Source organism: Zootoca vivipara, chromosome 4, assembly GCF_963506605.1.
Source record: "Zootoca vivipara chromosome 4, rZooViv1.1, whole genome shotgun sequence".
In the NCBI taxonomy this organism is placed as follows: Eukaryota; Metazoa; Chordata; class Lepidosauria; order Squamata; family Lacertidae; genus Zootoca; species Zootoca vivipara.
Genome location: NC_083279.1, coordinates 63508887 through 63536716, shown reverse-complemented (window position 1 = coordinate 63536716; position 27830 = coordinate 63508887). Strand labels below are relative to the sequence as shown.

Here is a 27830-nt window from a genome sequence, read left to right as displayed (position 1 = left end):
TTTTAAGTGGAAAGGCAATTAATGCAGAATATAAATAAATGACAATAATAAATAAGAGGGGGAAGCTGGCTCCTGAGGGACTAGCTTCTCGCCCCATCCCCCTTCAACAAAGAAGAAAAGAACTATCTCAGACAGCATTGGAAGGCATGCCTACTGTGTGTGTGGTGTGTAGGTATGTGCATAATGAAGGGAGGTTTTGGAGTGTACATAGTACTGTGATGTACTATAGTACTATATTAATATATTTATTAAATTTTTAGCTAGTCCTTCCTCCTAAAGGAGCCTAGGACGGCATATTGCTTAAGTTAACAACTGACATATTGCTTAACTTACAAGGAAAGGAAGTTTAAACCACCACTTCCCTTTCTCCAACCATTGCTACAAGGGAGAAGGGGATCTGAGCCCCCACTGGGTACATGGTGGACAGAGACATTTTCCTGACTTTCCAGCAAGTAAGTTGCTGTTGCTTGCTAGGCAGATGAGAGGGGTGAAGAAGGTCAGGTGGAAAGGGCAGTGTGGTGCAAACACAGTGCCAGGATTGGCGTGATTGGCTCCACTTGTATGTTTGAGCCAAACTGCCCTTCTTGCCCTTTCTTGCCCCAATAAGTAGCAGTTCAGCTGCCAATAGGACATATAAGTCCCTGCCCCCTTCCCACTGTCTGCTAAGGGGCAGTACAATAGTAGTCATATATGTATCAAGTACTACTTTTATCCGTAAGTACAGTAGTCACAGAACTTCCCATAAAGGAAGTTCACCTGTTGTTGTTGTTTTTTGTCTAATTGTGATTCTAGCAGAACTGCATTAGTAAATTGGTATCTGAAGAAGTGTGTATGCACACGAAAGCTCATACCAATGACAAACTTAGTTGGTCTCTAAGGTGATACTGGAAGGAATTTTTTTTAATTTTGTTTTTTTATATAATTTCTTAATAGTCTCATTTGATTTGGTTTATTTTTCCTCTGTGTGTGTTGCCTGAATCATTTCTATCTAAAGCAAAAACAATATTTCTGGTTTTACAGTGCGATTCCCAGGAACCAAAACATACATTGACCCAGACACGTATGAAGATCCATCACTTGCTGTTCATGAGTTTGCTAAGGAGATAGATCCATCACGAATTCGTATTGAGAGAGTAATCGGGGCAGGTAAAAATTCATCACACTTAATTTGCAAGTATAACTAATAAGTACTCTTTTTAATACAGATAAGCTGATCATCTCCATCAAGACCTGTATGGGAATCTAATGCTATATATAAAAAGAATGTAGTTTTCTAATAGGTCAAGATACTTCAAAGTATCACTCAAATCATTACACATATTTAGCCACATTAATTGATTGATTGATTGGTTGGTTGGTTGGTTAGTCTTGTAAGAGAACGAAATAGGTTCTGGTTCTGATCTAGAACCTTACCATGCCTGGATTGCTTTTGCTTCTTCCTGTGGCTGATAGAACTCAATGGGTACTATTATTTTTTGCTTCCCAGCCATCTTTATTTGTATAGGCTTCCCAGTAATATATGCCATCTCAGTTGCTAGTTGCTCTGTTGCTTTATATGGAATTTACCCACTAGGTCACTTCCTCAGATTTGTATTTTTATGACTGTTTGATTGTGTTTGTCTACACATATATAATGTATGTTCCTCTATGTGTAGAAACAGAAATCATATTTGGAACAATCTCTAACTTGGCTTACTTTTTCCAAGAGAGATTTCATTGAATATTGAACTATGTTTTTTTTATAAATAAGATTTATATTCCATTTTTCTGCACTAAAAAGGTAATAAATGCAACCTTATTTTTATTTGAATGGTAATTACAATTTGGAATAGAATAAATTCAAAATTCTATTCCTTAATTTCCTTGTTTTATAACCTTCTAGTAAGCAGCACATGAATATTGCTACAGTACTTCAAACAAAATTGTTGTGGTTAAGGCAAGTTGAGACCATGAAATATCAAAATTATGCTGGGGGGGGGGGAGTCCTTCCATAAATATGAGATTATTACTAGTTTTCTAGAAGGTTCTGCAGTGGTCTACCCTTACCCATAATCCCTCTTCTTATTTCTGACTGGCAGGGCAGTTATGGCTTATTTATGTACAAGTAAAAGTAATAATTCCCACTTGTGTGTGGAGGTCCCCAAAACCACCCCTCAAATAACACCATAGACAGAATTTTTGTTTAGTGGTTCTCCAACTGTCACCTAAGTTCAGAAATAAACTCGCCTTGTCAACAAGGGGAAACCCTATAGGGAGAGACAGGGAGTTGGGTGCAATAGGCTCTCCCCTCTCCCCTCAGGCTCCAAGGGGCTCATGCGTGCTGCTGGCCCCCGGCCGGGGTTATGGACACTGCATAGAGCCCCTGTATTCCTGACCGGAATTTCCCCTAATTCAGGCATTAACTCAAGGGGCCAACACAGTCAACAGACCCCATATACAACCAATAACCAATGCCTAACCGCCAACCTTACAAGTTCTTACTACCGTATTTGCTATGCAGTAGGCAAAAACCAGATGGCACCAGCCAATCAGCCAAATGGAAAAATTCCTACTAGGCCCCTGAATACAGGCGACCCCATGAGAGGCACAGCAATGTCAACACAGAGGCCTAAAAACAGCGGAGGGAGGGTGGGGATCCGAAAACGCAGCCAAAGAGAAAGAGAAACCTTTCTCCTTGGCTTTTATACCCAGGGGGCTGACCCATCAACTCGCAACATACAAATTTGCCCAACAACAGCCAGGGACCTATCCAACAGTGACCACTCATGCCCCCACCTTTAGAACTCAGGAGTGGTTTGTTAAGCCCCCACCGCAAATCATGCTCACCATGATGGTGAACCCGCATTGTGGATGGAAGTGGCACAACAGACTTTTAGACAGGATTTGTGTTAATTTATTTAGGAATGCAGGAGTGTCTTTCTTATTAGCACAGCTTGCTTACTTACTTACTTAGCCAAACCTTTATTAGGCTTTACAACTTTTTTTGTGTGTGAACGGCTATTCTTAATAATGCAGTTTTCACCATCTGTACTGTCCTGTATTTCATTTCCCTCTCAGCTCACAATTTATAATAACCCCAGCCACAACTGTGATGTATATCTTCTTCTTCTATATTTAAAAACACAGTCTTAAGTTGAAATTCTGTTAGTGCTTGAGTATCTACAAACAACTTGTTTTTAGCAAAGGGAATTAATAATTACACTATAATAGAAAATGTCCACCAACAGAGGTGTTGTTTACCTCAGGAATTAATATACTGTAGTGGTTTTTTATAGCAGTTTCAGCTAACTACACTGCTGATAATGTGAATCCTTTTGGACTGCGAAGACTGATTAAAAAAGAGGTAGCAGCCATGAAAAATCTCATAAGGAAAAACAAATCTTCATGAGTCATTCTGAGAAATATCAGGATTGTTTTCTATATGCTACTACCTCGCACAACAAAATTAGCAGTTGATAAGTGGTGGTTAAATATCACCAACGGCTGTGAGTGAAATTAGATATATAATTTCCTTTCAGGGAAACATTTTCTTGTGTAATTTCCTCTTTTGGGGGGTGTAACCCATAACACTAAGAAAGGGATAAGAGAGGGCAAGATATGCATAAATGTGCAGGTACTAATTTATACAAAGAGATACAAAATAAGAAATTTAAATAAAAATACAGGACATTTCACCATAGTGCTCAGTCTGATCTCCAGAAGCTGATGGGCAGCTTCAAGACACCTGTTCTCCCTTTTAATGGTTCTTTGTTTTTACAGCAAACTTGGAGTGGGCAATTCTTAAGCTACTCCTTCAAACAGAGAACTGCCCTCTTAAAGTAGGACACTACTACTGTTATTTTTTCATTTGAATACACAGTCTGAATACACAGTTCCAAAAATGGACCTTTGAGGTTAGATACTTATTTTATTCAGCTGTGTTGAATAGAACGCAGTAGTACTTCCTTGAATGTTTATTTGATGCTTTCTCGTATGTGACTTGGTCTGCTTTCTCCATGTATTAACTCACTAATTAGGATTCTTTATTCCCGTGTAGATCCTATTTATAATTTGTAGGATTTTAAGCATTTTTTACATGCTTTGAGCACACATTGAAGTGAAAGGATTCTTTTGGAGCTGTTCGTACTTATTCAGGCATTAAATTCCGAAACTGCTACAATGGCATCTGTCTCAAAGGCTTAGATCTTAAACACATACACTGCTTAACAATCTAACCAACTGCTTTTTAATTTAAGGTGAATTTGGAGAAGTATGCAGTGGCCGGCTGAAAACGCCTGGGAAAAGGGAGATTCCAGTGGCCATTAAAACTTTGAAAGGTGGATATGTGGACAGGCAGAGAAGAGATTTTCTACGAGAAGCTAGTATAATGGGGCAGTTTGACCACCCAAATATTATCCGCCTTGAAGGAGTTGTTACAAAAAGTAAGTTGCTTAGGACATTTTTTTCATATTGTAATTCTTGTCTTTTTGCTGTACTTATACCAATCTAGATGCGAGTTTCCACATACAGTTGTGCTGCTTAATAGGGAAAAGCACGTACGAAGGGTATTTTGTCTAGTTACTACACTGGAACCACATTCACAATGATAAACAGCATATCTCTTGTTTGTGACACTCTTTTTCATTTGATTAAATATTCACCATATTTTTCCACGTATTGGACGAGGTTTTTTTGTACTCAAAAATCACGTCGGAAAACTGGGGTCGTCCAATACACGGATAGTGGCATGCCCGCAGCTGCATGGGGGGAGAGGCTCAACAATTTTGGGCCTTCTCCCCTCATTTTCCTAAAATTGAGTCCCCAGAAATTGGGGGGGGGGGTGTCTTATACATGGGACTGTCTTATAGACGGAAAAGTACATTACTGTATATTGGTTCTGATTTGACCTATTCAAATTCTATATCATCAGTAAAAATAAATTGTACCCAGTGTATTGTTTTGAATATTCTCCATAAGATCTAAAACGGAAGACATACACAATATTCTGCAAATTTTTATAGTATACAGTACTTTTAACTATCAATACTTCTGCCACTTAACAAAAAGGTAACTGAAAATAACTAGGGGCAGAACAAATAATAGTGATCTTCATTGTAGGGGGCAAATATTTCATGTTCATACCGGTAGTTGCAGGTAAGTTCATGGGGTTTCTGAAGACTTATGGGTGTGCAATGCAAGTCAGGAATAAATGTTTTATTACACTATATATTGTGTAATATCAGAACCACCTTCATCATCGGGGCCTGGTAAAGACCCCAAGATGTCCTGCAATGCTTTTGGAAAGTTTTTTGCAGATAAAGTCGCTCAGATTTGGAAAGAGGTAGACTCCACCGTGGGAGCAGGGCTGGGGCGGGAGAGTGTCAGAGCCCTGTCTAGTCATGTTCTATGGGAACAATTCTAATCTGTTACCTCCGAGGATGTGGACAGGCTGCTTGGACGAGTGAAACCGACCACCTGTCTCCTTGACCCTTGGCCATCCTGGCTAATAAAAGCGAGCCGGGAAGGGCTGGGTGATGGGCTCCATGGGGTAGTGAATGCTTCCCTCTGTGAGGGAGTCTTCCCAGACCCACTGAAAGAGGTGGTCACTGAACCGCTTCTTAAAAAGACATCTTTAGACCCAGCAAATACGGCTAATTATCACCCAGTCTCAAATTTACCATTCTTGGGCAAGGTGATTGAGTGAGTGGTGGCTGAACAACTCCAGGTACGCCTGGAAGAAGCGGACCACTTGGATCCCTTCCAGTCGGGATTCAGGCCTCATCATGGGACTGAAACTGAAACTGCCTTGGTCGCACTGGTTGATGATCTCCGGCGGGCTAGGGACAAAGGTGAGAGCTGTTTCCTAGTCCTGCTGGATCTCTCAGCGGCTTTCGACACCATCGACCATAACATCCTTCTGGACAGCCTAGAAGGGTTGGGAGCTGGGGGCACTGTCATGCAGCGGTTCCACTCCTTCCTCCTGGGCCGTGTTCAGAAAGTGGTGGTGGGGGATGAGTGTTCAGACCCCTGGGCTCTCCCTTGTGGGGTGACTAAGGGTTCTGTCCTCTCCCCCATGCTTTTTAACATCTACATGCGGCCGCTGGGAGAGATCATCAGGGGGTTTGGGCTGGGTGTTCATCAGTATGCAGATGATACCCAGCTCTACCTCTCTTTCAAATCAGAACCAGTGAAGGTCCTGTATGAGTGCCTGGAGGCGGTTGGAGGATGGATGGCGGCTAACAGATTGAGATTGAATCCTGACAAGATAGAAGTACCGTTTGTGGGGGACAGGAGGCGGGCAGGTGTGGAGGACTCCCTGGTCCTAAACGGGGTAACTGTGCCCCTGAAAGACCAGGTGCACAGCCTGGGAGTCATTTTGGACTCACAGCTGTCTATGGAGGCGCAGGTCAATTCTGGGTCCAGGACAGCTGTCTATCAGCTCCATCTGGTATGCAGGCTGAGACCCTACCTGCCTGCGGACTGCCTCGCCAAAGTGGTGCATGCGCTGGTTATCTCTTGCTTGGATTACTGCAATGCGCTCTATGTGGGGCTACCTTTGAAGGTGACCCGGAAACTACAACTAATCAAGAATGTGGCAGCTAGACTGGTGACTGGGAGCGGCCGCCGAGACCACATAATACTGGTCTTGAAAGACCTACATTAGCTCCCAGTACGTTTCCGAGTACAATTCAAAGTGTTGGTGCTGACCTTTAAAGCCCTAAATGGCCTCGGTCCAGTATACCTGAAGGAGTGTCTCCATCTCCATTGTTCTGCCCAAAAACTGAGGTCCAGGGCCGAGGGCCTTCTGGTGGTTCCTTCACTACGAGAAGCAAAGTTGCAGGGAACCAGGCAGAGGGCCTTCTCGGTAGTGGCACCCGCCCTATGGAACACCCTCCCATCAGAGGTCAGAGAGATAAACAACTATCTGACATTTAGAAAATACCTAAAGACAGCCCTGTTTAGGGAAGTTTTTAAACTGTGATATTTGATGCATTTTAATGTTTGTTGAAAGCCGCCCAGAGTGGCAGGGGAAGCCCAGTCACATGGGCGGGGTATAAATAAATTGTTGTTGTTGTTGTTGTTGTTGTTGTTGTTGTTGTTGTTGTTAAAGCTAAATGCATCAAATGGATGAGGGTCTGCTATTTAAATTGAGAATGCTAAGCTTGGCATAGTGCACAACAGGCAGACAATCAGCTTATTGTCTATTAGCTATGATCCAAACTACCGTAATATGCACAGTAATTTTTAAAATACTAAAAGTATATATCTGATTTTGCAGTGCCCTTTCAACGAAACAAAACTTTTTATTCAAATAATGTGGAAGTTTCAGTATATTCCTGAATCTACCTTTCTGCAATTCCTGTTCCTTTTAAACAATTGACTTCTAGGAGACCTTTCCCAGTGCTGAAACAGAAATGCAAACAGCAGTTTTGGCCATAAAACAAGCTATACATATGTGCAGTGCATTTTTCTGGGGGGGACATACCCTTAAACATTTTGTGAATCTTTGTACCTTTGTCCATTTACTGTATTTATTTTTCACAATTTGAACTGTAAAATGGTGATTTTTCTTGAGTCAAGATGAGAGTACCCCTAAACATTTTTTAAGAAGAAAAGCACGGCATATGTGGATGGATCTTAAAGACCAGTTAGTTCGTTCATTCTATTCTAGGAGTTATACAGTAGGAATCATGTTTTCAAGACAAAATTATTGCTGTCACCACCTCATGAGATTTGATTCTTTGTCATGCTTCCTTATGTTCATAACTATTTTAAAGTGTTCTTAAAGCTTCTGCAAATGGATGTGTTGACAGCTTGAGAAAATTCCATCCTTGTGTTGTTGCAGTGTAATTAAGCTTTCTTATTTTTATTCTAAATTACATGATAATAGCACTACTACCGGTACTATAACACATGATAATATGGCAAAAACACTCACAAAAGCATAAGCTAATGAGAGATAATATCTAATGGTATTATAGTTGTGTAGGGATACTGCGGGACGCGGGTGGCCTTCGAATCCCCACTCCCATTGTTCGGTCCCAGCTCCTGCCAACCTAGCAGTTCGAAAGCACGTCAAAGTGCAAGTAGATAAATAGGTACCGCTACAGCGAGAAGGTAAACGGCATTTTCATGCGCTGCTCTGGTTCGCCAGAAGCGGCTTTGTCATGCTGGCCAATGACCTGGAAGCTGTACACCGGCTCCCTCGGCCAATAACGCGAGATGAGTGCCGCAACCCCAGAGTCGGTCACGACTGGACCTAATGGGGTCCCTTTACCTTTACCTTTAGGGATACCACAGTATACTTCTTTTCCCTCTCACCCTTCCACATCCTGGGGCAACAGCAATGTCTCAAGCACTGAGTACTCTGGTAAATGTGGTTTTTCCATTACACCTTGATTTCTTAGTGTGGACATCAGGCATCCCAGGGCTCCATTTATGCTCAGTAGAATCCTTCACATAGGGCCCTCGGCCATATTTTTACAACTGTACCTGACACCCAATTTAAGGACATGGGCATCTGGGGACATTACAGGTAATTGAGGACCTTGATCCCAGGAACACAGCTGTTGCAAAATTCAAGAACCTCTGAAGAAGAGATGTTTGGTACACTGCAGTAATAGGGAGTGAAAAAAATACGGAGTGCTAGCTTTTGCTTATTGTAAGTTAGTTAGCTAACCATACAATATCTAACAAAAGGAACTTATATTGAACTTTTGGTTATAGGGAAATATAGTTAAATTGAACAGATTAATTCAGAGGCAGATAATTAATCAGTGAAAAACACTTTAATGGGCCGGTGTAAAATGTAAAGCTGCTTCATTTTGAAAACTGCTTACACTAAAGTAGTTCAATTTGAGTATGTGAGAATACTGTAGATTGAGCAGTTTCTGAGTTGCAACACAGCATCCCTAGCAATGGGATAATTATCAGATAGAATCTGACACTGGACTTACTGAGACATACACCACTATAAGTGGTTAATGAATCACTTTCTGACAGTGAGAAACAGAGTTGGTCCGCAGTACTTAGGCAGAGACTTTCTCCTTAGGTTAGCCATAAGTTATTAAGCTATAACCATTGCCTATATATAGTACTTCATCTATCTGTTGACCTAAAAGGGGGGGGGACTCCACCAGATTACATGATTACAATACATGTGAGAATTCCAGTTCGAAATTACTGATGAATAAAACAGCACAAGTAATTTTTGTGTTGTATAATATCAGGAAAACAAGCATCAGTTATGCAGGGGTCCTTTGCCTTTACCTTTTACAACTCAGGTTACAGAGTATAGATCCTTTGTTCCTGTGAGCAGAAAGGTGGTGGAGGAGTTTCAATGTTCTCCTGCAGCCAGTCCCCTGTGCCCTCTGTCACAGAGTGTTGACTGATGCTCTGGAATATTGCGAGAAGTGGTACAGGGAAGTATAGTGGGAAGGAGGAATTAGTAAAAAAAATCTTACCCCCTCTTCTGCCAGAAGGAACTTCCATTAGAACAGTTTATTGTTAATAGAAAAGCAACTTGGGATCCAAGACTGTGTGGTCTTCATCCTCTGGGATCAATCTTTCAGATTTCAGTAATTCCTATTCTTCAAAGAGGAACACCATGGGTTGGATCCATAGCAGCTCTTCCTCCACTCACAGAAAGCAAGGGAAATATTTTAACTGGTTCCCCATGCAGCCCTGCACTGCTTCCTACACTACTCTAGAAAGCCCATCCCTGCAACACCCCAGAGCAGCTGTTCAATGAGGCATAAGAAAGTGCAGGGGGAGACTTGCAATGAGCCAAAATTGCTTGTTCTGCTTCTATGAACAGGAACACTCCTGGATGAAATAACATTTTAAAATGTTACCATTTAAGAATGTTCTTAATTCTAACTGTTTTTAGAATCTTCTAACCATTTCTTGAATGTCTTTTTTAAAATAAATTGTGGATATGTTTGCCACGCATGCTCCTTTAGGAGGAAAATTAGGATATAAATTCAGTAAATCAGCATCAGAATTATCCATCACATTTCTGTGGTTCCAGCCTCATATAATTTCTGATTTCCTATCTGCCGATACTATGCTCACACAAGGCATATTTCACCCATTCTGTCTCATTGGAGAATTCTAACAGTCATCCTCTCATCTAACCCGGTTTGCTGTTTTATAATACTGAAATTCCAGATTCTGAAGTATTTCCATTTTCTTGAGGCAGATATCTGTAGAGTCAATGATTTCCAGAGTTCAGCTTTAAATTTGGAATTGCTTTGTTGCATGTTGTGGTCACCTTGGCTATTCCATTTACACAAAGTATATGTCCTGCAACGTGCACAGCTACTACTCAATAAAAGAACAAAAGCAAGAATTTACTCACACCGTTTTTGCTTTAGAAACATTATTGATTTTGTAGGTTTCGGTTTTAAAAGACTCATTTGTTTTATTTAAAATGCATTGGCTGATTTGCTTGTTGAGAGTAGATAGAGGAAACTTTTTGTTTGTTTGAGGTCAGTCTGCTTTAGAGATTGCTTTCAACTTCCCTTTGGAAGTGTATCATCATGTGCCATTTTTTGATTTCACACTGAGCTTTTTTGGCTAAATCTAAAACTGCAATGGCTACCTTTCCAAAACGAATTTGCAAGAATGTGCATCTCGATCAGATGTTTACAAAGCCAGGATAAGAACTCCTGAGGGTCAGGCATTAATTTGACTACCAGACTGCATAAAATACTGAATTTGTGTGAGCGTTGGAAAATCCTTACTCAATAGATTCTTTGCAGCTGACTGTCTTTATGCTCCAAAAGGAGCTGGTAACTCATTAAAAGGCATTTGCAAAGTAATTGGCTCTTTAAGAGTAACTGTTCTCAAAATTAAAAAGGTTATTCAGACTTGGATCAGTTTATTCTTTTGAAAGATTTATATTCATTTTCATAAGAGAATAAATACCATTCTCTATAAAGATTTAGATTTATGCACCCAGACATGATCTTTAGAATGAAAGTCAATAAGTATATTACATTGCTGTTGTGTGCACTCCAGTTCCCCAAGCAGTGATAATTTTCAGAGGTTCCAGCATGTTTATGCAGTGGTACACATTGGAACCATTTTGATTTGTATTTTATTTGCTATGAAAAACCAATGGCTTTTCTTTCTCAGCCTAAGTGCATTAATATTTATTGTATAATACAAAATCACTGTTGAAAGTAAAGTGCAGATAGATGACTGACCTGGATCCCACTTACTTTATTTATTCTAGATTTAGCCACCATTTTAATTTCTCACAATGTCTGTGGCCTAGCATTGCTCTGAGATAATTAAAGGGATAACTAAACTATTTTCCCCTTCATCTTCCAACACCTCCTTTTCCCAGTCTTCTCCCTCTTCTCACTCATTGTCCCACCACCACTTTCTGGACTTTTAGCCATCTTCCCTTGGTGGCTCCCCAGCTGGTTCCTTCCACCAGTCCTCTGTGTCCACCCCATTACAATAGGGGTCTGGAAGAAGGAATGTGCTTCATAAATAGATTGTGTGAATTCAACTTACTGTATTTACACAAATCTAATATGCCATCGAATCTAATGCACACCCCAATTTTCAAAACCTTGAAACCAAAAGAGTATTTGCTGGCGAATGTAAATGTACCATCAAATCTAATGCACACCCTCATTTTCACATCTTAATTTGGCCCAAAAAGGTGTGCATTACTTTCAAGTAAATACAGTAAATCAACTCAGCTCTGATTATGAGCATTTAAATTGGGATGTGCAGAGCCGGTATACTGATTGAGAGAGCCAAAAGTGTGAGCCAATTGGTGACTGTGCCAGCTTTTGGATTGTGGTTAACACTTAGAAGCGAATCTTACTACTTAAATGTTGGAAGTCATTTAAAGTGATTTCCAAGCCACAAGTAAACGTTATAACTAAAAAAAAAATGTTTACATCAGTCACAACTGACATTAGGGTTAGGTGTAAAATAAGTTGGTCTGGGAACATGACAGCTTCACTTGTCTGTTAATTTGTGTTTTTGTCAAATACACAGTTTCAGTGTCAGTGGACTGTACAAATGCATCTTTCATCAGAATATTTTTTTCTCCTGACATTAGCATTTTTAGAATGGTTATAACAACTTGTAAATACTGCTTTTTCCGAAGCATTTGAACCTGTCAGGAACTGTACCGTAGCTGGCTGAAACAATGGTATAACATAAATGCAACACAAGCACATGGTCATAGTCTGAGATGCTTTGCTTCTGCACAATACAACTAAGCACTTCTTTTGACAATACAGCTAAGCACTTCTTTGCTTACCCAGCAGATCTTGGGGTTGTGCCATTTGCTGTTTGTCACAAATATAATTTTAATAAGATATAAGTTTTGTGCTGTTCTCAGCATCCTGCTAATTTCAGTGGGTTATACAGTATTGCATTTAGTAATAACTAGGGCAGCCAAAATGAACCTGTATAGTTGGAAACAATTTATACCTCCTAAAATCTTTATGATATCGTATGTCTATGTTAAAACAATAAAACTATGTTATAGCATGGGCAACACCAATTTGGGGTACTAGAAAAGGGTGTGGGAACATAGCTCAATATGGGGCTGAAACTCAATCATTTAGGCATCTAAGCACTGGGTTTAGCCATTTAGGGAATTGGAAATGACCAGCAGCAAACTTCATACTTGTGATATCCCTGCTCCCCTTCCCCTGTGCACAAGAAGATTAGAAACTTCTGCATTTTATTTGCTGCAAGAAGAAGTTTCGTAGATGTAGCAATGTATTGTTTCTGCAGAGCATAGTTTGTTCTAAAATGAGGGTCCCAAATTAAGATCAAATCTCCTGGAAGGAAACCATTAAAGCCCTCTCAACATAGAGCTGAGTAGTTAATTTAACTCTTTGACTTCAAATGCTTTCTCAAATTGCTGCACCATAACCATAGCTACCTGAAATGATCACAGGATGATCATTTGTTCAGGATATAACATTAAACAAGGCTTGTTCTTTGTTTGCACTTGTAAATCATTATAGCAACAGTCTCTTGCAAAACTGTATTTAGCTTATGCCTTGGATCCTTGAGCTTATTTCTGTGCTATGAGGGGTGAATAAATTGCCTTTCTCTGCTTAGGAAGCCTTTCTTGTCCAGAGTGCAGATATTAAGTTGACTCTGAGCTGACATTGCTGCATGGCCTCCTCACTCATCTACTAGTGATCTCATTTCTTATATAAAGCATATTTTGTTCCCAGGGGAATCTGTTTTTCTAACACTGAGCACGTGGTAATAGTGTCCTTTTTGCCCACAGGACAAATGGAGCTTCTGGGAGCTTCTGTTGCCTGTCATTGGGGAAATGCCAGGGTGACATGGAAATAAGCCCTTCCCCGATCCATGCTTTCCCTATTCCCTTGCAGCTTCTGTTAATAAAATCATAAAATTACAACATGGATTTCCCATGTCATTATTACTTTGGCCTTGGATATTTTGCTATTCCTTCAGCTGCCTCTTGAGACCTGCTAATGATTTTCCTGCACACATGTACAGGAATACAAATGTATCCCTGCTTAAATGTACAATCATACAGTACTTGATTTTCACTATTTGATTCAGGTCCCATGGGGCTGGCAGTGACCACAAACTGAGATTCTATAGATCAGGGGTGGGGAACCTATAGCTTATGGGCCTGAGTTCCAATTTGGCCCAAGAGGCCATTTATCCATAATCACTCCCAGCTGTCCCACACCTTATGTCGTATGTGACATCAAGTGTGTACAAGTAGAGACAAAGTTGCCAGTGCACAATCAGGAGCCTTAAAGTGCTCAACAGAGCATTGGCTAGGGAGACTTGATGCCACCACTGATTACCGTTGATTGCCTGTGAGAGCAAGCCCACTGGGATTGGCTCACCTCTGCCCAGAGCAATGCTTGAAGTTATTACCTATCTGCCAACAGGCGGTGATCAAGCTTGCTGGATTAGCAATGCTACCAAGTTCCCCAGTGGGATCGTGGCAGCACAGATGATACCTGCAGGACCATGACCTATAACTAGATAGAAAGTAACTTCAAGCTTCACATAGTTTGGATTTGTTTATTTCTTTTTGGTAGTTTGCCATGCTGCAAAGGAAAAATGAGTTACCTGACATCATTGTGATATCAAGTGATTGTACGTGAGTGAGGGTCCTGCCCACCGCACAAGGTAGCTGTCCAGTGTTGGTGAAACCCAGGATCTGGGCCACTGGATTCAGTTCCCCACCCCTGCTAATGATCCACCTGATGTATCCAGGCATACTTGCAGTCAGCACTGTCTAATTGTGAGGATAGGAGATTTCTAATGAAGCAGTGCTCCATAGCACTGTGTAGTCCAGGGATGCTGCACTCTAGTTTCTATCAGCCCAGCCATCATGGCCATTGGTCAACAGTCAGGTATAGTGAGAGCTGTAGTCCAGCATCTGGAGGACCACAGTTTGGTATTGTCAATCTATACTCTTTTAAGGGTGCTAAAGAAAGATATAGAAAAAACTGACTTCTAATTTAACTTTCCCTATGCATGACATGCAAGAAAAGCAAGGTAGAACGCTCCACTTTCAGAATAGGCCAGACATTTCACTTCACAGTGTCTTACGTACAATCGTAATTGAACATTCACGAAGAAACATGTGAAGTATCAAACTCCACTTTAAAGTCTGCACTAAGACATTCATTTTAAGAAATATTTGGGGTTGTTGTTGTTGTTTTACAAACACAGGTCATTGTTGGCAGGGCTTTCAGGATAAATTGAACAAAATATGTTTGCATGGACACATCTAGCAAAATGGTCTTTATTATAGGCCACACTTCATACTGTGTTCTATTGTGGTGGTATTCTAATAATATGGAGAATGTAAACTTTTGAAACAGCAGTAAAACTCCACAGTTTTACAAAGACTAAAAAATGACATACTGCTACAGAAGCAGGCAGGTGCAATTGAAAGGTAATTGTTTTTATACCAGGAAATCATATTTGTAATTTACTCAGAGGAATCCATTAATGAGGTCATTATCAACAATGCACAGCACTGCCAAAAAACTTGCTTAAATGAAAGCCATGAATCTTTCTAACAGCATTACTTGATCCTTAGAATTGAATGTACCTGACTCCCACTCTCTCTTCTCATTATGGACTGGCAAGGATGAGCAAGATTTAACTGCAGAACCCTGCAATAACATTATCTAGGCTGCATCATTAGATACACCCAAGATAATACATAAACAGTTATTGAGGACAGTTCTGCCTCCTTAGTGTAAATTTGTTATACACAATGCTGAAAAATTGTATTAAAATGCTTAATTATAGGAGTGAGCTAGTAGCTATTTACGCATGCTGCAAAGCTGGTATGATCAGGTGAATTGAAATGTTGAGGACAAGAAGAATTCAGGTCAAGACTCTAGTACAGACTTAATAACCATTTCAAGCAGCATTTCTGTTTGTGATCATGGGAACTGAACCTCATTTGCTGAGGTAAGCAGTAGCTTAGTCATACTTAAGGCAAGAAAAGTACAATGGTACCTCGGGTTACAAACGCTTCGGGTTACAAATGCTTCAGGTTACAAACTCTGCTAATCCGGAAGTAGTTGCTCCGGGTTGAGAACTTTGCCCCAGGATGGGAACGGAAATCGCACACCAGCAGCAGGAGGCCCCGTTAGCGAAAGCGCACCTCAGGTTAAGAACGGTTTCAGATTAAGAACGGACCTCCGGAACTAATTAAGTTCGTAACTCAAGGTACCACTGTTATACCAGCCTGTGTTTTTCATAGGACAAATATGTGAAATGTTAATGCTGTAGATGGAAAATAGGTCCTCTTTCACAGTCTCAGATTAGATAGGCAAGTCAGGCATATACCCCAATCCCCCCCCCAAAAAATATTTTGTTTGTTACTTGAAACGTCCCTGCAGACATCATTTGGAAATGGGGGTCATGCTTTACTACTCCTTTTGGCAATAATCCTATGATTTACTCTCATGGGGATCAAAGAGTCCTCTGCTTAGCCATATATCATCGTGCTTCTCAGATTTTTGTTCATTACATTCTTGTCATGTACATGGGTTTTATACAAAGAGCGAATGAAACCTTCAATCCCCACTCTACTGAAATCTAAAATAGTAGCTGTTATGTGCCAAGAAAATCAGTAAGATCTACACCAGGCGTCGGCAATGGTTTCTGGAGCATTCCCATGGACTATCGTCTGTGGGCCAGAGATGGGCCGGACATGCGCAGAAACGATTTCCGGCACCACGCTGCCCATGTTCGGGTCGCCGGAAATGGCTTCTGCACATGTCCGCAGCACTGGAAATCACTTCTGCGGCTGCGCAGGTGCCATTTCCAGCACCACTTGGCGAGTCCCCACGCCGCGCTGTGCCGGTTTAGTGCAGCATGCAGGGGACTTGCCGACCGGGCGGCTCGGTGACCGGGCAGCTCGTGAGCTGGATAAACAGCCTCCGTGGGCCGGAGGTTGCTGATGTATGATATACATGTAACTGATGGCACACTTTTCACACTTGAACAGTGCCTTAAATGGCTCAAGACCACAATACCTCAAGGACTGTCTCTGTCCATATGAACCTATGCAGATCATCCTCTGAGACCCTCCTTTGTGTGTCTTCTCCAAGAGAGGCCTGGAGGATGACAACACAAGAACGGCCCTTTTCTGCAGTGGCTCCCCATTAGTATAATGCTCTCTCCAGGGAGGTTTGGCTGGCGCCTTCATTATACACCTTTAGCAGCATTTATTTCTACAGAAAAGGCAGCAGTTATGTAGATTATTTAATAAAGCCACTCAGCAAATACCCCCCCCCTCTTTCTTTCTCCATCTGTCTGTCTGAGATTATCTGAATAAGCTTAAGTGTCATGGGATAAGAGGTCAGGTTCTCTTCTGGATCATTAACTGGTTAAAAAAAAACAGAGAGCAGAAAGTAGGAATAAATGGCTAGTTCTCACACTGAAGGGATGCAAGAAGTGGGTTCCCCAAAGGATCAGTGTTGGTACTGGTACTTTATAACTTGTACATACATGGAGTTTGGTGTTAGCAGTGAAGTGATCATGTTTGATGAGGACACCAAATTCTTCAGGGTGGTAAGAACAAAAAGGACCTCTCCAAATTTTAAGGCTGTGCAATAGTACAAAAGTAGACAAGGGCTGTTTAATGTTATTAGAACGATATTAGATATATCATTCTAAAATGCCACAGGGCATACTTGTAATTTAAATAGTTTTTCTTACCTTGCTGTTGGGTTTATTTCCGTCTAAACGCTGCTGGCTGCTCTGCAGCACCCTCTGGTGCCATCATTTTAACAACGCATTATGAACATTAAAAGCAATGCACCATTTGTGCCTCTATGACTACAACCCTTCTTTAACCCATTCTTAATGTTAAAAACATGAGCGTAGACCCTCCCAAGGACTGAATTGGGTGATCAAATGGCCCAGTGTGAGCATGCAGCATCTGTGTGCAGCTCTCTGGTGTACCAAGGAAGTCGATCTTTCTTGGTACACCAGAGAGCTTCAAAAATGGATCGACTGGAATTTTAGAGCTTCCCCCATCTAAGTTAGCTTAATGCGCAGTTCATAACCTCAGTCTTGCAAAGACTTCCTAAGAAAAAATCCATAAGTATTTAAAGCTTGTTACTGGCTCAGTTTCCTGCCAACCTAGCAGTTCGAAAGCATGAAGTGCAAGTAAATAAATAGGTACTGCTCCGGCAGGAAAGTAAACGGTGTTTCCATGTTCTGCTCTGGTTTGCCAGAAGTGACTTGGTCATGCTGGCCACATGACCCGGAAGCTGTACGCCAGCTCCCTCGGCCAATAAAATGAGATGAGCGCCGCAACCCCAGAGTCATCAGGACTCGATCTAATAGTCAGGGATCCCTTTACCCTTTTTACTGGCTCAGTTATATGAATATTACTTAACCCTTTGTGTTTAATTGATTTCTTACTAAAACAGAATCATTGGTTTTGTTATAGATTCTCAAATGTATATAAATGATAATTTACAGCGCTACAAGCAGTATGTTAAATGGAAATGTGTACAGTATACCTTGTTTTAAGTACACTTTGGTTTGAGTACTTTCAGTTTAAGTACTCTGCAGACCCGTCTGGAATGGATGAATCCACTTTCCGTTACTTTCAATGGGAAAGTTCGCTTCAGGTTAAGTATGCTTCAGGTTAAGTATGGATTTCCAGAACCAATTACACTCATACTTCGGGTTAAGTACGCTTCAAGTTTAGTACTCCGCAGACCTGTCTGGACAGATTAATCCACTTTCCATTACTTTCAATGGGAAAGTTCGCTTCAGGTTGAGTACGCTTCAGTTTAAGTACTCCGCGGACCGTCTGGCACAGATTAATCCACTTTTCATTACTTTCAGTGGGAAAGTTTGCTTCAGGTTAAGTAAGCTTCAGGTTAAGTACAGACTTCCAGAACCAACTGTGTACTTAAACCGAGGTACCACTGTATAGCATTAGTCCAGTGGCTAGTTTAGGTAAGTGTCATACATTTGTAGTGTAGAAACACCAGTGGGGAATATAGCATTAAACCCTGTACTGTTTTTCCACTTTGTCATCCCTTCTAGGAAATGGAGCTTTTCAAACTCCGTTGCTGGGGGTGGGTGGGGTGATTTAGAGTGGGGGAAAGTGCCCCTGATTCTGATCCTTACTTTTCCTCATCTCAAGATTAGCGAGTTCTTGTTAAGTGGATTTATGTAGTGGGTAGTCTGGGCCTGATGTTCTTTGAAATATACCATAAAAGCCCAGCACGCTTTGTTTGCTCAAATATATGCTGTTTATGTCTCACACTGAAAGCTAGAAGTGAAGCATATATTATGCAAAGGATAATGAGGCTTTGGCAATGAAAATCAGTGAGTGGGTGACTTATTTTATTTATTTTTATCTTTTTAAGTTTACATAGCGCCAACATTACTTTTTGTTGTGTCTAAGTAAACTTAAAAAGATATAAATGAACTATGTTTTATCTTATTTTTTTTCTGGGATTTTTCTGCATTTCTGTTAATCACTACAAAATTACATCCCATGAAGATTAAGGAACCTGTTTATTTTGTGATTATAATGAGAGGCAGGTGTTGTCTGTCTCCGAGGAGCAAGCATGCAGCTCGTTCTAAAAATAATGGAAGTGTGAGGCAGAGTTAGCAAAACATATTATTAAGCTTCCTGGCAAGGCACTTCTTCATACTTGAAGTCATTCTCTCCTCATCCCACACCCTGATAGAAGCTCAAGTATATGCCAGCTGAACATACCCGTCTGAAACAAGTACTTCCTAAAGTAGTTTTGTGTAGTAATTTTAAGTATATATCTCAATTTCTTTGAAAAACAGAAGGCTGATACATAGGGCTTCTGCTGAATTTTTTTAAGTACCTGAAGACTGTCACAAGTATCACATGAACTGCATGATACTTTGTTCATAAAAGTTAATATTTCTATCTATTCACTGAAATTTGAAATTGATTCAATCTTTGTTCCAACTCAGGCTTCATACACAACCTTTCCATAGTTGAAAAAGCCATGAATGGAATTCAATGAAAAGAGAAACAACACAATGTATCTGTTAACATTTTAATGGGTTTATAGTATGGATATTTTTACAGTATATTATCAATGGATTTATAGTACAAATATTATTGTCTACCCTCCTTCCCCGGTCCCCATGTGCTTTCTCATAAAAACCCAAAGCACTGACATTAAGGGCCAAATTATACTTTAGTGATAATAGTCCTGGTGTTGGTAACCTCAGTACTTTTATATTTGTTTGAAGCCGCTCCGAGGGGCTGGGACAACCCATTCAGATGGGCGGGGTACAAATAACATCATCATCATTACAAATTTTACATTTTCTTCATTCAAAATGTGTCTCCTTTCATTATCAGAAATTTTTTAGAGCAATCCCATACTCAGAAGTATGTGAAGGCATCCCTTGAATAACATTTCTATGCCTGGCATCAGCTGATTTGGATACAGAAGCTTACCAGCTTTTTGTTCAACCACAAACTCGTTACAAATTAATATTTAACAATATTGTCATGGGCTTTTTCTCTCTCTTTGCAACCAACACCTTTTGTTCAGCAATTAAAATACAGTAACTGTCTGTATAATTAATGACAATTTTTATCTTTTATAAGGATCCTTCCCGACCATTGGGGTGCAGTCTCTTTGCCCAAGATTCCTGAGGGAAGGATTTTTAAATAACATTCCAGCCCCACATCCTCTGTCAGGGGGAGGATCTTTGCCCCCCAGGATTTCTTCTGGTAGGTATTCCATGTGAACATTCAAGCACTGGATAAGAAGCTTTGGTTCTTGAGACCAAAATTAGAAATACAGTGCATTTATGTTACATGATACATATTTTGCTGAATAGATACTTGCTATTTCACTCTTGTTACAGATCAAACAAATAGCAATGGCATACCTTCCAACATTTTTGTCCCCAAAATGTCAGGAGTGTCCTGCCAGAGTGCCTTCCAGTCCAGTACGCAGGCGCAACCTGGAGGGCACAACTTTTGGTCTGGCACTCTGGCAGGAGGACTCGCACCAGAGCGCCAGACAAAAAAAGGGACATTCTGGGATGCAAACATAAGTTGGGATTGGCCTCTGTGATTCCAGGATGTCTTGCTTAAAATCGAGACAGTTGTGGGGTATGCAGTGGAGAAGTTTATGTCACAGTGAGCAAAATTTATAATTTATCAGAAATGCAGTAGAGCCCAAATAAGTATGAGAAAACTAAAGATAACATCAAAACAACAGTGAATCTGAAACGGTAAAAGGGGATAGCAGTTAGTAATTAAGATAAACACTTGAATATAATTTAGCATTGTGCAATCACAATGTGTATACAACATACCAATGATTTTCATATTGTTCAAAATAGCCGTGTGAAATTTGTTTGGAATCTGCTATAGTATTAAAATACTTTGTACAACCTTATACAACCCTCTGGTGTGCAGCCTACACCAGAGTAAAACAAAATACAGTCAGAGCACTTCAAATCATTACATATTATTTTCTATGCAAGAAAGTATTGCTTTACTTTCTTTACTTTCAACCAGAATAGTATTAAAAGGAAATTTCCATATGCACCTGAGAGGTCATTACTCTTCTACAACATAAATAGATTATTCTTATGCTGTATAAACTGACAATTAAGAATAGATTGAATTAACAAATACTTGCTGGAAAAAATATTCCGTAACTACCATAAGGGAGCAATTATTCATTCTGAAATTCAAGTACAATTTGCAATATTCTAGTGTGTGTGTGTGTGTGTGTGTGTGTGTGTGTTTGTGTGTGTGTATGCCTGGATAAGGTTTTCTTCATCAAATCTGTTTATCCTCACTTTAAAATACCCGAATATGTATTCTTTTTAAAAAACCAAAACATCATTAATTCATTCTCCTTGGTCATATTTACATAATAAAAATGCAGAATACAGCATTGTATATTTTAATATTAAATGTACACAACAAGGGGCATCCAGATGAAGTGCTTCTTTTAGTTCCTTCCTTTGTAACTGTAGTAAAGACCATTTTAAAGTAAAGACAGCCATGCTGAGTCTACAAAAGTAATCCATGCACAACCATTGGTGTCTGCATACCTGGGTTGCTCATCAAATCTGTGCCCAGGTGTGCAGATGGGTACTGCAAGGAAGAAGAAACACTGTCACGTGACACCTCTTGCTGCATGCGGTGGTTGAGAACCACAGCACGCTCCCTGTCAAAAGGTGGCAGGCACTGTCAGCTCTCATACTGCTGACAACCTGTTTGCACTGTTTACGTCAGGGGTCAGCAAACCTTTTCAGCAGGGGGCAGGCCACTGTACCTCAGGCCTTGCAGTCGGCCAGACTATAATTTTTTGGGAGGGGGGAATGAATGAATTCCTATGCCCCACAAATAACCCAGAGATGAATTTTAAATAAAAGGACAAATTCTACTCATGTAAAAACACACTGATTCCCAGACCATCCACGGGCCGGATTTAAAAGGCGATTGGGCCAGATCTGACCCCCAGACCTTAGCTTGCCTACCCATGGTTTACATGGTTTAAAGCACTCCAGAGCCTGCAACAAAAATTAACGAGACACTATTACAGTACAGTACACATGTGCTCAGGTGCATGGTCACACTAGCAGAAAGTAACCCTTTCCTGCTTTATGTTTTCTGGGGCTACTGGAATGAATAACTGAAGCTAGGCTTAGCCAGATTTAATTTGGGTTTGAAAGGATGTTATTCTGCAATATCACGGGTCAAAGAGTTCCCTTTTATTTTCCTTCAGTAGCATGGAAACAATTGAAACATGGGGTACATGTCTCAATATCTAATGAAGGACTGGGGCACATATTATCCTTGTCATGGAGATGCCATGAAGAGCTTACTTCTCACGGAGTCTGATCTCCTTCCCACTTTAACTTTTCAAGCATGTGGATTGCATCCATTATGTTAGGGTCTCTCTGTGACCCTGAACCACAGTCTCAGAGGTCAGGAAATGACTTTTGGCATCATATCTGTTTCAAACAATGTGTGTCCTGGGCATGTGTTGAAATATGTTCAAATGTAGTACTTTTAAAGTTCAATGATCTTGTTTTAATTATCTCTTGGTAAAAGAAACTTTCTTATTTTCCTATTTTTAGTAAGTATTTTTTTGGGGGGACCACTCTGCTTGTGCAGAATTAACTTCATAGCTGTATTAGTTGGGAGAATTTATTTGGCGTGAAACAAAGCAATAAAGGCATATACATACTGCATATTTTTCTTATGTGTCCATTTTGAAGATGTGCCTTAATAATCACTTTTACAGAAAGGTAATATCTTATATTGCAGAAATAAAATAAAATAAAATAAAACCAAAGGAAGGGCTGCTAAATTTCCTCCTTAACAACATTCAAGTAGAGAATGACAGAAGAGAAGGAAAGAGGGTAGAATGGATTTTGTGATACACAGTAAAGAGGTATGGCTAATGGCTGCACTTAAAACTGAACCAAGGGAGAAAAGATCATGGTTTATGTTGTGAAATTGGTGGGCTTGTGACATCTTGAAGTGGATTAAGAGTTTGGTCTGTTTCCTGCCGAGGGTAATTCATCAGAGTAAGTCCCATAGACAACAGATGCAAAGAGCAGAAAGCTCGAGGCTGTGTTTTCCATAGTAAGCATACAGATAGAACAGAGAAACATTCAGTCAGAAACATTCAGTAATGGTGAAAGCTCTGCAACTGTTATAGTTGTACTCCACAAGTCATTTTTCTGTTTCTCTAAATTTTTGGTCAGTTACATATCAAAATCCTTGTTTGCTATAAATGTTCAACACTCATACTTGAGTAATGTATATAATTCAGCAAACATCAGTGTAAAGTATGGAACAGATCAGTCAAATGCCTGTTTCTGCTTAAAATGACTTTGAAAATATAGACTAGACTTTTTTTTATTTCTGAGCATGAAGGTAACATAAATATATTCACATAGCTGTGCAAAGCCTGAAGAGAATTATCTACTTTCTTTTGAATGCCTACTGTGTTTCCAAACAAATAACGAGCTGTTCATACAACAAGCCAGGCTCTAGCTTCTTTCATCTTTGGTACCAGAGCAGAGGGGCTCAGTAGTGATGTATGGAAGTGAGAGCTGGACCATAAAGAAGGCTGATCGCCGAAGAATTGATGCTTTTGAATTATGGTGCTGGAGGAGACTCTTGAGAGTCCCATGGACTGCAAGAAGATCAAACCTATCCATTCTGAAGGAAATCAGCCCTGAGTGCTCACTGGAAGGACAGATCGTGAAGCTGAGGCTCCAATACTTTGGCCACCTCATGAGAAGAGAAGACTCCCTGGAAAAGACCCTGATGTTGGGAAAGATTGAGGGCACTAGGAGAAAGGGACGACAGAGGACGAGATGGTTGGACAGTGTTCTCGAAGCTACGAACATGAGATTGACCAAACTGCGGGAGGCAGTAGAAGACAGGAGTGCCTGGCGTGCTATGGTCCATGGGGTCACAAAGAGTCAGACACGACTAAACGACTAAACAACAACAACCAGAGCAGAAAAACTGGGGAAGAGTGGAGCAAGAATATTTCAACAGTGTGCACCAGCACCCTGCATGTTTGCAGTAAACCAGTTTGTTTTTAACTAGGGCTTAACATGATGTGCAAATCAAACCACTGAGTGAATATCAGTGACCAGTTCAGTGTGTGGGAAATTTACCCATTTCTTTAATGTACTAAGATGTTGCAGTACAGATAACCATTGTTGCCATTGTATTGTTTTGTTGTCACTCTAGCCTAGTTATTTATTTATAACTAGCTGGCCCTGCCACGCGTTGCTGCGGGTTATTTGTGTGATTTCCCCTACCCTGTGCCGATCCCTGACGTATCCTTGTGATTCCCCCACTCCTCCCCTCACCCCCCAGCTTATCCCTGTGATTCCCCCCTCATCCCCCTCCCTCATCCCTGTGAATCCCCCAACTCTGTCCTGATCCATGACCTATTATGCCCCCTCCTCCCCCACCCCGGCTTATCCCTGTGATTTCCCCCCTCTCCTCCCCCTAACCCCCCCCCCACTTACTCCTGTGATTTCCCTCCTCTCCTCCATCCACCCCCCCCGGGTTACCCTGTGACCCGTTCATTTTGCACATAATCATTCCCCCAAAGCGCGTGTTCTGTAAAATTTTGCCCTGTCCCAACCCTGACTCCCCTACCCACGTGTGTTATGTGAAATAACATTTATTCTACCCAAAGGCACGGTCCTGTAAAAGGCCCTTATTCAGTTGATTCTATGATGCGGCCTATTCGGGGCCCCACATCCCCCACCCAGGAAGGCCCCTAAATCCACTCAGCCTAGTCTGCAAAGCTGAGGCAAGATACTGTGGAGAGGGCAGGTTTCATCCCTATGTCTCCCCCCACCCTGTTCTGACCCATTACCTATCCCTGCCCAGGCAGGCCCCTACCTCCACTTGGCAATGTTGGGCCTTGTTGCTGCAAAAGGCCTGTTTTCAGTTGGTTGCTGTGGAGTTTTGTGGTGTCATCTGGTGGTGCGGCTTTCAAGGCAGCAGTGGGCGATCTGCCTTTCTATTGGATGCTGCTGGAGTCTTCAGAGCTTCTGCTGGTGACGTCTAATTTGGGCGCCACTTTTGTGTTTAATCATTATTTTAGGTATGAAAGGTTTGCTTTTTTGGAAAAAAAAATTATGCCAGATCCCTCACTGATGGGCATGGAACGTTGTGGCCAAATTTGTTACATTACAGTTCAGCGGTAACGGAGAAAGGCTGTGACCTCTACGCACGCAATGCCTACATATATATATATATATATATATATATATATATATATATATATACAGTAGATTACCCTGTCAGTTGCCACTCCCCCCTCTCCCCCCTTTTTTCCTTTCCCCCTTTTTTCTTCTTCTTCCTAATTGTTTAAACAAACTAAAAAACCAATAACTTATACATTGACCACTAATAATGAAACATATGTTGTAGATATCTTTCCACATTTATTATGCTATCTTTGTAATATACAAATGACATGAGAAAACTTGGTATACTTGTTTGTATAACATTATTCTTGTTCATAAACACACACACCCCTCAAAAAAAAAACCCAATTAGGAAACAATTCAAACCTCTGCCACCAGCTGGTATGGCTTTGGGAGGCTGTGTGGCCACTGCCACATGTGCAGCCCTGCCATGCACAGTGACTGGGGCAGAAAATGACAGGATGAGTGCCGTGCTCAGGTCTGGATCAGGCCCAGTGCCACCATGTGATGGCAGTAGGACCAGCTTTGGATCCAACAGATCCTAGACAGACTGCATCCCCGCTCCTTCTCACCTCTGGAACACCCTGTTTGAGGCCCTTCCACTGCCTGTCACTGGTAGCCATCTTGTTGACAGCACTTTTGCCCATCTGCACATTTGGCAGGCAGAAGCGGGAGCTCCATACCGGAGGGAATGCTGCTCCTCTCACTCTTGTCAGCGGTGTCTAGCAGGAAGCTGGCAGAGCTGGGCAAAAGGACACCTGTGCTCAGTCCAATCCCTGCAGCCCAGCACAAGAGGGAGAGAGGGTGGATTGTTGTGTTAATTATTTATTATGAATGAATTTCTATACTGCATCACCAGATTTCAGGAGGAGTTACAGTTAAAGCTGTAGAAAATCACACTGCAAAATTAAAAATATTTCCTTCTATTCCTATGGAAAGAAGATGCTGTTTCTACCTAGCAGTCGGTTCGTTGTGATTTGTAAGTTTGATTGCTTATATCACATTGAATGTTTTATTATTTCTCACCTTGAGACTTCAGCATAGACAAAAAATAAATATCCTCCATACACTGCTGGAGTATGGTTTTTCATTTGTGGAAAGAATGGTTCGTTTTTGTTTCGCAGTTAGTTTTATTTATTTATTTAAAGAGGCTCATAGCGATAAGGATAGTGTTCTCAAAGTTTTCAAGATACAGTCGTACCTTGGTTGTCTAACGCCTTGGAACGTTTCAGCTACCAAAAGATCGAAAACCAGAAGTACGTGTTCCGGTTTTTGAACGATTTTTGGAAGCTGAATGTCCGGCACGGCTTCTGTGGCTTGCGAATTTTATTAGTCCTGCAGCCTATCGGAAGCCGTGTCTTGGTTTTCAAACAGTTCCAGAAGTCGAACGGACTCCTGGAACGCATTCTGTTCGTGGACCAAGGTACAACTGTATACAGTATATGTATTATTTCTAATAAAATATTTGCCTATCTTTTTTAGGTTTCTTTGCTTGTGAAGGTTAAAACACTATTTTGTGCATGACTGAAATTCTCTACACTTGTCTATGCACATGTATTACTTTGCTAAAATGTGTCTTGTTAGTTGTATGTGCATATTGTCCCTGTGATGTGACAATAGTTGTAAAAAGTATTAACTATACAGTATGCTGTAAAAGCAAGATTAAGGGCATATTCACATGCAGCCTGTTATCACTTTACAGATATTGGAGACTGATAAAAAGACGAAAGATTTATACGATCTGAGGTGAAACCAGAGTATTTATACGATCTGAGGTGAAACCAGAGTATTTAAATACATGTAGCTATGTGAGATCTCTCTCTCACACACACACACACACACACAGAGAGAGAGAGAGAGAGAGAGAGAGAGAGAGAGAGAGAGAGAGAGAGAGAGAGAGAGAGAGAGAGATCTCACATAACTACATGTATTTAAATACTGGACTGCAAAATCTGGGGGGGGGGGAGAGAAAGTATTTTCATTCCTAAAAAGACTACTTTAGCCACGAAACTTTGCAGCTTGGATGAATGACTTCGCCACTTAATATCACCAACTATGAATTACTAATACATGAAGCCACCCAACAATGTGGAGAACATGTGGAAGCTTACCAATTGATAAATGCCCCCAAACATCACCACTCTTAAAAATAGATAGCAGAAGATGTTTACACTATGTATGTAGGTCACAGAAGATCAAGCACTTAAGTATAGAAAATCCTATCATGTCATCTGTATTCAAATTTACCCTGAATTAAGAGATATGAACATCAGAGCATAACCACTGTGTTGAGGTCAGATTTGATTTGGGTTTGGGGTTTTTTAAGTGAGATCTCCCACCTTTCAGGACAAGTGCCTTGACAAAGCAGTGTACAAAAACAGCCATGTAAGCTCATTTAGTTAGAGCAGACCCTCCAAGTTTCCCAATTTTCCTGGGACGTCCCTGATTTAGAGAAGCCGTCCCGGTTTCTGATTTGATCCTGGAATGTTTTTCCTTAGCATGTCTTTATTTTCATTGGATAAATGTTGGAAGGTATGGAGTTATCCAACCCCTGTTTTATTATGTTTTTATATATGTTGGAATCTGCCCAGAGTGGCTGGGGC

General features: G+C 40.8%; 1 protein-coding gene across 2 annotated transcripts in view; it reads left to right on the top strand.

Annotated features, from left to right (window-relative positions):
- Window positions 1-27830, top strand: part of EPHA6 (EPH receptor A6) — a 270673-nt gene that overhangs the window by 187497 nt on the left and 55346 nt on the right. For both annotated transcript variants that reach the window (XM_035116101.2, XM_060273658.1), the window contains 3 exons: window positions 1021-1146; window positions 4236-4421; window positions 20114-20239. In XM_035116101.2, coding sequence (XP_034971992.2) covers window positions 1021-1146; window positions 4236-4421; window positions 20114-20239 — 438 coding nt within the window. The remainder of the gene's footprint in view (window positions 1-1020; window positions 1147-4235; window positions 4422-20113; window positions 20240-27830) is intronic.